This window comes from Onychostoma macrolepis, chromosome 03 (genome assembly GCF_012432095.1).
Source record: "Onychostoma macrolepis isolate SWU-2019 chromosome 03, ASM1243209v1, whole genome shotgun sequence".
Taxonomy (NCBI): Eukaryota; Metazoa; Chordata; class Actinopteri; order Cypriniformes; family Cyprinidae; genus Onychostoma; species Onychostoma macrolepis.
In genome coordinates this window covers 19,903,323-19,915,587 of record NC_081157.1, presented here as the reverse complement: position 1 = coordinate 19,915,587, position 12,265 = coordinate 19,903,323, and the positions used below count along the sequence as shown (strand labels likewise).

General features: G+C 35.3%; 1 protein-coding gene across 1 annotated transcript; it reads right to left on the bottom strand.

Annotated features, from left to right (window-relative positions):
• Positions 1–3,667: 3,667 nt before the first annotated feature.
• On the bottom strand, positions 3,668–12,255 carry gid4 (GID complex subunit 4 homolog). Its single transcript, XM_058771417.1, has 6 exons — positions 11,873–12,255; positions 10,599–10,658; positions 9,113–9,220; positions 8,875–8,976; positions 7,467–7,597; positions 3,668–7,362 (listed from the first exon to the last, which is right to left on the bottom strand). The coding sequence occupies exons 1-6, from the start codon at positions 12,059–12,061 to the stop codon at positions 7,299–7,301; spliced, it is 654 nt and encodes a 217-aa protein (XP_058627400.1). The 5' UTR covers positions 12,062–12,255; the 3' UTR covers positions 3,668–7,298.
• Positions 12,256–12,265: the final 10 nt, after the last annotated feature.

Below are 12,265 nucleotides of genomic sequence, written 5' to 3'. Positions count from 1 at the left end.
TAGAGGTTGTCTCTAGGTGCTGATCCACCATCTGATCTGGATACGGACTGGATTGGGTGGATACGGTGATCTCGGAATAAGAAAGAAACAGACTAATATTACCGTAGATGCCATTCTTCTAACGATGTAACAAGTACATCGGGTGTTATGGGAAGTGTTCCCGGTTCCGGTTGACCTAATTAATGCAGCCTAACAATCCTTTAATGGATTTGAATTATAGAAATGCGATAGTGTATTATGTGTAATTAATGAACGCATGAATTAGTTTCTGCATTAGATATATTTTTAAGATGAAAAAAAAGGCAGTTTTACAAATGCTAGAAACATGTTTTTGAAGGAAAGATTGCTATCAAAAAGTACGCCTAGGTTCCTAACTGATGACGAAGAATTTGCTAGTCATGCAGTTTTTGATATCAACTATACATTCCGTTAATTTCGCAAAGTAGTATGTTTCATCGGGTCGCGAAGAAATATAGAGCTGAGTATCATAGATGGGCGTTTTCACATTTTTATAATGCAAACATAAAAATCGAGTACGCATATTTTGTTTGTATCTTGGGCTTTTAAACTCCTGACAGATCAGAAACTCTTAATACATTCATCATAAGACAATATGATGTTATATCATTTAGATGTACATTATGATCCGAATGGTTGAAGCCTTTCCACTATTGCGTATGAACTGTGAAGTCCATGCCGTGTGAAGCAGGTGAATGTGGTTAGCTATACTAACAACGATAAGAGTTTCCCAGAGATATGGACATCAAACAGAACTGGACCATTTGTGTATTTGTGATTCGCTTAACAAAGTCTTCGTGAATTTCCACCCAAGCTTTATCTTTTAGCTCTTTGATTTGAACAGCTTTTGAAACTGTTGCAATCATTTGAAGTCAAATGAATAATGAACAGCGTCCAGCGGACAACATATTTTTCCATTTTTGACATTGCATTTCTAATGCATGATGCACAAAGGTAATGTTATATAATCTATTCACTATTGTAACTTGATTTCTTCCTTTAAGACTGTCATTGTGAAAGGAAAGTAACTGGCCTCCTCCTGAACTCCATCGTTTCCTGTTGTGAATCATATGGATTGCATTCGCTTTCACAGGATAATACATAGAACAGTCAGTGTTATTTATTTTTTGACGTCAAGTGCATTGTGAAATATGCAATGTGCTGTTGGCTTACTGTTAGCCACATGACATAATGCAGTGATAAAAGGGAAATGCTGGTGTGAATGATAGCTAATAAACAATCAGGACAAAAGTCCAAAATACCTGTCACAAAGGAGAAAAGGGTGAAACATTAATTTAACGAGAAAAACATTTGCAGTTGTGTTTCAAATACACTTCAGTACTCTTCCTTGAATTTATGTGCTACATTAATTGCATGTATGCACTAAATTGATCAAAAGTGACAGTAAAGACTTTACATCTGTTATAAAAGGTTTCTGTTTCAAATAAACGCTGCTGTTTATCATGGTTTCCGCAAAAATATTAAGCAGCACAACAGTTTTTAGCATTGATAATAATCAGAAATGATTCTTGAGCAGCAAATGAGTATATTTGACTGATTTCTGAAGGATCATGTGACACTGAAGACTGGAGTAATGATGCTGAAAATACAGCTTTGCATCACAGGAATAAATTGCATTTTAAATGTATATTCCCATAGAAAACGGTTATTTTAAATTGCAATAATATTTCACAATATTAGATTTTTTTGTTAAAAAACATACAGCCTTAGTGAGCATATATATAATATCAGTCTCTACCTAATGTCTTTTTAATTATTTTGAATAGGAGTCACAACAGTTTCTCTGTTCTGAGTCTGAGTTAATCATTTATGCTTTATTGCTTTCACACAAATACTGCATTACTCATACATAATTCTGGATGACTGGAACGTGCAGTACATGGCAGACCACCAAGCACATGGTATACCGTTTCCCTATAATGCATTGTGCACGACTTGACCTTCATTTCCAACATGAATACATTCACTTTTGACCCATTTGATTGCACTGAAGTTACAACCCCAATTCCAAAAAAGTTGGGACATTTTGTAAAATGCAGTGAAATCAAGAATCTGTGATTTATTAATTCCCTTTAACGTTTATTTAATTGACAAAAGTACAAAGAAAAGCTTTCCAGTGTTTCCCTGACCAGCTTAAATGTATTTTGTGAATATAAAATTTTTTTGATGTTGATGCCTGTTACACACTTCAAAAAAGTTGGCACCGAGGCAAAAACAAAAGTGAAAAAATGTTATAGAATATCCAAGTTAAACTTAATTAAAAAGAAATGCAACTTGAATATCTGTTACTCTAGGAGAAAAATATACTGAGAGCTCATCTCAGAAAGTGGAAATGTGTTGTGGTCAGATGAGTCCACATTTCTGCTTGTTCTTGAGAAAAATGATGTCAGTCCCAAAGACAAAAATGACAGAAGCAAAAGCAAATGCCTCAGTGCAAACGGCATGGGTGACTGGGATATGTGTGAAGGTGCCATTGACATGGAGGCATATATATGACCCTGGACCACAAAACCAGTCTTAAGTGTCAATTTTTCGAAATTGAGATTTATACATCATCTGAAAGCTGAATAAATAATTGATGTATGGTTTGTTAGGATCGGACAATATTTGGCTGAGATACAACTACTTGAAAATCTGGAGTCTGAGGGTGCAAAAAAATCTAAATATTGTGAAAATCACCTTTAAAGTTGTCCAAATGAAGTTCTTAGCAATGCATATTACTAATCAAAAATTAAGTTCGGATATTTTCACGGTACGAAATTTACTAAATATCTTCATGGAACATGATCTTTACTTAATAACCTAATGATTTTTGGCATAAAAGAAAAATGGATAATTTTGACCCATACAATGTATTTTTGACTATTGCTACAAATACACCCCAGCGACTTAAGACTGGTTTTGTGCTCCAGGCTCACATATTGGGATTGTACAGAGATTGTACAACAGCGTGGTTTGGTAGACACATGTGGATGTGACTGACTGGCCAGTAGATCTGTCTCCAAATTAAAATGTATGGTCAACCTGATTTCATGGGAATTCGTACATATTTTATTATTATTATTTTTTTAAGCGTTTTGCCTTTTATTAAGATAGGATAGTGTAGAGTAGAGAGGAAGCAAAGTAGAAGAGAAAGAGAGGGGGCAGGATCAGGAAAGGTCCTCGGGCCAGAATTCGAACTCGGGACACCTGCAACGGCGTTATATGCGGCGCACTGCCCACTAGGCTATCAGCGCCAACATTCGTACCTATTTTACAAGGTGGCTAATTAGTACGAATTGGTATGATCTCACTCATACAAATTCATAGGACATTTGATAAATCCTATGTACTTTACAATTTCCCCAATTTGTATGAATTCGCACAAATGACCTACCCCTAACCCCAACCCCTAACTGAGGTCTAAACAAATCGTACAAAATTCGTATGAATTCGTACGAATTAACCACCTCATAAAATAGGTACGAATGTTGGCGCTGATAGCCTAGTGGGCAGTGCGCCGCATATAACACCGTTGCAGGTGTCCCGAGTTCGAATTCTGGCTCGAGGACCTTTCCTGATCCCGCCCCCTCTCTTTCTCTTCTACTTTGCGTCCTCTCTACTCTACATAGATAGCGTTGCAATGGCACATCGTGAAAAGGCGAATCAGACAATAATGACTACAGATTGATGAGCAGTGGAAGACTTGTATCAAGCAAGACTGGAAAAAGTTGCATGCAAAACTTTAACAATTAGTATCCTCAGTTCTCAAACGATTAAACATTGCAATTAAAAGCACAGTTGATGTGACAAGAGTGTTAAACATGTCGCTGTCCCAACTTCTTTGAAGTGTTGCAGCCATAAAAATCAATATTTGTTTATATGTACAAAATCTTTTGGAAATCTTTTCTTTGTACTTTTGCCAATTAAATAAAGTTTAAAGAGAACGGACAATTCAATTATTGTTTAAAACGTTTTGGTGCATAATGGGTAGATGGTATTCAGAGTACTGTATATTGCTTAGTACACGCAGTCCACGTACTAAAGAGATGATACTACGCCATCTAGTGGTTGAGAGAGTCGCTTGCATCCCTTTATGAGTAATACATTATGAGAGTAACCCAAATAAAACACTTTCATTTCACTTTTTGTCTGCAGTTTGCACAAACCTATGAGCATGTCAATCCATGTCCTGAACTCACACTCTCTCTCACACACACAAAACTCGCATCCGGATCAATAGTCTTTATTTTCTTATCCTTTTGTGCCAATAAAAAGATCACTCATAATTGTAGAGAATGAAATAATTTGTGTACACCACAAACAGCCCTATTATGTACATCCCCTCCTTCTGTACTGTAACAGCATGTGCAGTGGCCTTTCATTTGCTTAGCATTTCTTTAAATAAATCTTGACCTTCAGGCAGCAGATTATTAGGCGCAGCAAACAAACATCCCACATCTTCATAAACACTTCTTTGTGACCACATTTCTGGTTTTAAGGACAACAAAAGAACTCAAACAGGAAAAGAAGTCAAATTTACACATATTTGCAAAACATCAATTATTGGGTGTTTTAGACATTTTGCATGAGAGTTAATGTGCAGCATTAGTGAGATTTGGCCATGCACTGTAAAAAAAAAAAAAATAGTTGAGCCAACTTAACATTTTAAGGTTTATTTTTGAGTATTTTTGAGTTTGCTCAACTTATTTTTGTGGGAGATTCTAAAATTTTTGTTGTATAAACTTAAAACGACAAGTTGAGAAAACTCAAAAATCTGCTGAAGCTGGTTGCCTTAAAATTTTAAGTTGGCTCAAATTTTTTTTTTGTACAGTGTGGGATGAGCCAAAATAAAGAATTTTCTATGTACAAAATGTCACTAGGACATATCAACATAGCTAGGATTAAATGTGGCATGAACCTGTTGTTAAACACTCGCTAGTCTACAATTAAAAAGGAGGTTTTGGCGGATGAGGTACAGCAATCTTTCATTTCAAACGCCTTTTCGTAACACTAACATTCTTATAAGTCTTTCTTTCTGTACAGAGCTTAAAACTAATGATTATAAAAGTGGTTTATAGACAAATCTCTGACTTTTAAGGCAAAGGGTTTGACGAAAGCTTAAATGGACGCATCTGGGTTTTGTATCATAAATGTGTCTCCCAATTTTTCAGCACCTCGTGAGAGGTTCCTTAAAGCCTCAGCCGTTACATTTTGTGCGTTGTTAGGCTGTAAGAGATGTAGATCACCAGAGCTGCCGTAGCATCGTATCACGGCCGTCAAAAATTGCGCCTTGAGGCTGATGGGTAGTTTAAAATAACAGTGTTGTCCACCATCTGGACTGTTTGCTTTGAAAAGTCTTCCTGAGCCCTCCAATAAAAACACTTGCTTATTCATCATGACATCCTTGGCAAGAACTGAAACCCAATGAAAGCTTCTGCGGCCTTGCGTTCCGACACGCCGCGTGACATTGATGCCAATATCAATCAATACTCTCTGAGCTGTCAATATTAAAGTGAACAAGTGAGAAGTGATTATTCTCAAACCTAAGAGACTTGTAAGGAAGCCTGTTTTCACCTCAGAATAATAAAAAAAAAAAAAAAAGAAAAGTTAATTGCGAATTTTGAAAACAATTCTGACTTTATTTCTCTCAGTTCCAACTTTTTATTTTCTTAGAGAAAGAGTCAAAATTATGAGATGTTCATTTAGAATTCCGGGAAAGAAAAAGTCATAATTTGCAAGATGTAAATTTAAAATTCAGATGAAAAAAAAGTTAAAATTGCATGATGTTAACTTCAAATTCAGGGATAAAAAAAAAATCTGAATTGCGAGATACATACTCGGAATTTCAAGAAAAAAAAAAAAATAAATTATTTTTTTTTAAAACGACATTTTCTTTCCTGGAATTCTGAGATATAAATTTGCAAGATATAAACTTCCAAAATTCAAAGAAAAAAAGGTCAGAATTTCAAGCTGTTAACTCAAAAAAGTCAGAGAATTGCGAGATACAGACTTTTTACTTTCCTGGAATTCTGAGATATAAATTTGATATTCGGAGGAAAAAATAGAATTGCGAGATGTTAACTCTGAATTCCAAGAAAAAAAGTCAAAATTGCAAGATACAGATTTGGAAACGTCAAAATTGCGAGATATAAACTTCCAAAATTCGAAGGAAAAAGGTCATTTGAAAGATGTTAACTCAGAATTTTGGGGGAAAAACTTTGACTTTTTCAAGATTTTAAATCTGAATTCTGAGAAAAAAAGTCAGAATTGCAATTCCAAATCTGTATCTTGCAAGTCTGAATTGCGAGATGTTAACTAAAAGATATACACTCAGATTTGCCAGAAATAAATTAAGAATTGTGTAATTACCTTTATGTTCACATTGCGTGGTGGAAACAGGCTTCCATATACTTGAGATTCTTATAAGCTGAGATTTTTCAGGTTGCATAGCAAAACAAGGAGCGTAAAACTACCGACAGATTTTTTTTTTTTCCAAACTCAGAAAGAACCGTTTCATCCAAAGCAGCTTTACAAATAGCTTTACCACCATGGGATAATATATATATATATATACCTTTTTCCAAAACACCTGACTCCATTTCATTTCATAATAAAAAATATATCACACGTAGAAGCGAAGGACCCAGCTGCTATATATGTGACTTTTGATGATACACCTTACGTTAATAAAAAACAACGTCTGAGGGCCAAGCAAGCCACAGACAACAGCAACTCTCCATATCCATCATATCGCACACTGAATCTTTGTTACATCTTCAAAAGACGTCCCAGTGTCTGTATACAGCGTCCCACTCACAGTCTTTTCATTCAGAATGATTCAAAATAAATTAAAACAACTTTCAAAACTTCTAGATTGGCCATGCTCTTTTATCAAATTACAAGGCGAAAAAAAAGAGAAAAATATCACCATTGGCTCTTCCATCCAGGGCAAAGAAAAACTGTGATTTTAATCCCAAACCTTAAGGATAAAAATAGTTTTCTAAGATGATCGGAGGACAGAGGCGTTAAAAACTCAGAAACATAAAAGGAAAAACAAAACGCTAACACTGCTGCGAATCCCCGAATCCCACTTGCTCGATCGGCTTGTGTAGAGAGTCTCCTGAAAGAGTTCCTTCCTCCATCATCTGTACCTCTGTTTATTCTTTCATTGAGGGGAGAGGACAGCCGAGTCCTGGGCGTAATCATTAGACAGTTCTTCTCTTTCTCTGATGTCCATTTCCTCTGTCCGCTGTAGATTCACCTCGAGGACTTCAGTGTCACCGGAACTCGTAGATGGGTGCGCTGTGTTCAGGGACGTGTGTGAGGTTCAAAGACTGATACCTGATAAGAACAGGATTAAAATTGGGTTCTTGAGGTGTGATAGGCCTATATACTGAAAATGTATTATAAACGTTCATATTTAATGATTTTTTAGAATTCTATACCATTCAGAGCTTCTGTGGTAGTAGTAACCCTCTATGGTGGCTGTAGACTTCTGGAAACAGATGTAGTAGAAGCCAGCGAAGGAAGCACCGCTGATGTCTTTGATTGTGTGATCTGGAACTAGGAACTGCTCCTGAAACAAACAAACACAACATTTAATTTATTTACACAACTTCACTAGATTTGTATATATATTTATTTACCTTCTATGGATGTGTAGATATACACTACCGTTCAAATGTTTGGGGTCAGTAAGATTTTTCTTGAAGATGTTTCTGAAAGAAGTCGCTTATGCTCACCAAGGCTGGATTTATTTGATAAAAAAATACAGTGAAAACAGTAATATTGTGAAATATTATTACAATTTAAAATGACTGTTTTCTATTTTTATATATTTTAAAATTAGTGCTGTCAAGCAATTAATCCCGATTAATCGCATCCAAAATAAATATTTTTGTTTACATGTGTGTACTGTGTATATAAATACACACTCATACTGTATATATTTTGAAAATATTTACATGAATATCTATATTAGTGCTGTCAAACGATTAATCGCATCCAAAATAAAAAGTTTGTTTACATTATATATGTATGTGTACTGTGTATATTTATTATGTATATATAAAGACACACATACAGCATATATTTTGAAAATATTTACGTTTATACATTTATATATTCATATTCTTATATAAATATATTTAATATATAAATGTAACTTTTCTTAAATATATACACGCATGTGTTTGTATTTATATATACATAAATATACACAGTATGCACACATTATGTAAACGATTAATCACGATTAATCGTTTGACAGCACTAATTATATTTTTATTTATATTATATATAAATATTTAATATACAAATATAACATTTTTCTAAAATATATACATGCATGTGTGTGTATTTATATACACATAATAAATATACACAGTACACACACATATATTACGTATTTTGGATGCGATTAATCGCGGTTAATTATTTGACAACACTGTTTAAAATTTAATTTATTCCTGTGACACAAAGCTGAATTTTCAGCATCATTACTCCAGTCGTCAGTGTCACATGATCCTTCAGATATCATAATATGCTGATTTGCTGCTCAAAAAAACATTTCTTATAATTACCAATAATAAAAACAGTTGTGCTGCTTAAAATTTATACATTATTTTTTTTTTTTCAGGATTCTTTAATGAATAGAAAGTTCATAAGAACAGCATTTATTTGAAACACAAATCTTTTGTAATATTACAAATGCCTTTACTGTCACTTTTGATCAACTTAATTCATCCTTGCTGAATAAAAGTAATAATATCTTTCAAACATCAAGAAAAATCTTACTGATCCCAAACATTTGAACAGTACTGCATATGGTTTGATTCATAAAATATAGCATACCTTCCACCGCATGAAGACGTAGTCACTGTTCTTTAGCTCTTCATAGTCGAAATCATCTGAATTAAAGCTTTTTGCGTACTGATAAAATGCTTGAAACTTCCCCTGAGGAAAAAGAAGAGAAAAAGATATTTAGCAGATCAGGTTCTACTACCACATTTGAGTCATGATGCATAATGATTCATAATCATGATTTGTGTAGAGCATTATGCACACACTGAATCATGACATTATTTATTACCCAGTGTTTTCGGTCGACATCCTCATCCGCGTCCCATTTCCTGGTTAAAAAAGGCCGTTTCTTGCTTATGATCTCCCCAGCAAAGAATGTAGTAAGTGTGGGATATTCCTACAGAGAGCAGCAGAGCGGGATGAGTAATGCTTTCCCTTCAGTCAGCTTGGCTGTGATCTGACATACATTTCCAACACAGTCACACTAATTATTCTCAAAAAAGAAATTTAAAAATCAAAGCAAACGAACATCAAATGAATAGGGCATAATTGTCAGTGCACTTTTTATCTAGCCATTCGTCCGTTTTAATAGTGTTTCTTATTTAAACTTAAGTATAGCATTAAAGTTGGTAAGTCCAATTAATTTTCACTAATCAGTTCAAAGTGTCCATTTAAAATAACTAATTCAAAACTCTGATTTAATGGTTTATTTGCACCAAATGTTTACTGAAGCATTAATGTTGTATTTTTACATATTGGAATGTTTTAATAAAAAAATACTCTATTGTTCAAATGTTTTTTTTTTTTTTTAAATGCATTTATTTCTTTTATTTTCATAAATTCATACTTTCAGCTAGGATGTGTTAAATGGATCAAAAGTGACAGTAAAGACATTTATAATTTTACAAAAGATTTCTGTTTCAAATAAATGCCATTCTTTTTAACTTTCTATTCATCAAATAATTTGTATCAAGGTTTAAAAAATAAATAAAATAAATACAAATAAAAGCAGCACAAATGTTTTCAACACTGATTACAATAAATGTTATTTGAGCACCAAATCAGTCACCAAATGAATCAAACCAGGAGTAATGCTTGCTGAAAATTCAGTTTTACAATTATAATTATATTTTAAAACATTCAAATAGAAAATAATTATTTTACAATGTAAAAAGAAAATATTTCACAATATTACCGAAAACTGACATGATTAAATATCATTCTTCTCTGAAATTTTTAGGGAAAACAACCATTCTTTGATTATTCTTAACTAACTTTAACTTTAATTTCTTTCTTTTAAACATTTTGAATCTGCTTGTTTGCAGTTACAGATGGCTTGATTGGAAGAAGAAGAAGAAGAAAAAAAAAGCACCCTTTTATGCAATTACAGGGAAACAACAGATATAAAAAAAAATACCAATTGTCATATCTGTTTTATAATTCCTTGACACACTATAACGGAGATGCAGATCAATAAAGCTTAGTGCATTCGGCTGTTTAAAGTGGATTTAGGCTTCTGTATCTTGATGAAATCAGGGTGAGGACAGCAGCACTTTAAAGATCCGTGTCCAAACCCACTGTACACTGTACTGCAGACAAACCAGAAGACCACAAAAGCAGAAACTCTCAGACAAACAAGAGTAGTTTTTGTTTATCTCATGTCCTGTCATACACTGAGCACCAGCTACTAAATACCACATTATAGATTTAGTTACAGATCACAGTATGATCATAACACAACAAATGCGGTCACACTGACCACAAGTCTGTCTCACCTCTGTCAGACCTTTGATCTTGAGGTATCCACACAGGTACGAGTCCTCCATGGTCACGTGCTGTGGGTCCAAAGCAAAGGTTTTTAATAAAATCACTGATGAACAGATCTGCAAATGTGGGTCAGTGCAATAACATTCAATAAAACCATTAGAAAGTGCTAACTTGGCACCAAACATGAAGTTATGACACTCAAATTGCACTCAAAATGAGTAACTGATCCATCCTGACTGTAACTCCGGATTCACTGACATACAGTATTAGAAATGGAAACGTATTTCACACGTAAACATTACACACACATACAGTGGTGGACAAAATGATTAGAACACGAGTATTTTCAGCAGCTAAAAATGGTTTTAAGTCAGTGATTTTTATCTTTTGCTGTAGTGTGTCAGAAGGAAATATCAGTTTACATTTCCAAACATTCATTTTGACATGAATTGTAATAATCGAGTCAGATTTTTGTCTGACAACAGCCAGTGCTTCACACAGAGATCTGATCTGATCATCATCCGTCTGTCTGGACAGACATGAAGAAACACAACAAACTGAGACTCAATCCAGAAGAACTGTGGAGAACAACGTCTCCAAGACGCTTCGAGAAACCCACCTGCAAAGCTGCCTGAAAAACTATACACAAGTGCACCGAGGGCAAAAGCTGCTTTAAACGCAAAGGATGCTCACACCAAATGTTGATTTAATTAAGTTAATAGAAGTTAATTGATAAAGAAAATCTATTTTGACAGCATCCTCATTTTACAGCATTTTTACACAAGTGCCTAAAACTTTAAACAGTACTGTAGCTTTGCAGCTGACAGACGGATGATGATCAGATCAGATCTCTGTGTGGAGCACTGGCTGTTGTCAGACAAAAATCTGACTAGAGTATTACTAATAATGGCAAAATGAATGTTTGGAAATGTAAACTGATATTTTCTACTGACACACTACAGCAAAAGATAGAAATAACTGACTTAAAACCATCTTTTAGTATACTAGTAATACTAGTGTTCTAATCATTTTGGCCACCACTGTATGTAAACTCCCTAGACAGCATTTCTAGACTCAAAACTACCTAGTAGACTGCCTACTTCCAAACAAACAAACAAACAAACAAACAAACAAACAAACAACATTATAGGGTTTCGCAATCACAGTGAGCTCCCTACCTAGACAGCAGTTCTGGACAGCAGTCATTTGGATTCGCAGGTGCGTTGAAACCCAGAATGCTGCCTAGCTAGGGAGCTGCTCGTTGCTAAGCCTGCGTGTTTACCTGCAGAACCACCTCGACATCGTAGGAGTTTCCTTTGCTCTTCTGGTAGCCGCGGAACTGGGAGCCGCTGTACAGCAGAGAGGTGTTGACGCCGGGCTGATGGGTATTGATCGGCGGGGGCGGAACGAGAGAGGCCGAGGCCAAGCAGGCCAGCGGCGAGCCCTGACAGCAGTCGGTACGGACCGGCATGATCGATCGCTTCCGCGGGGCTCTCCCCGAGCTCGAGCGGCCGAGCGGCGCTTGTCTGACGCGCGGGAACGGGAGAAAACGCGACACTGACAACGCGATGCGTAAGTTTCGGAGTTTCTCCCGCAGGACGCGCGGTTACGTCCCTTCACAGCAGAATGAAGGCGCTCAACGGCGAGTCATGTGACCCAGCATGCTGTTAATTGA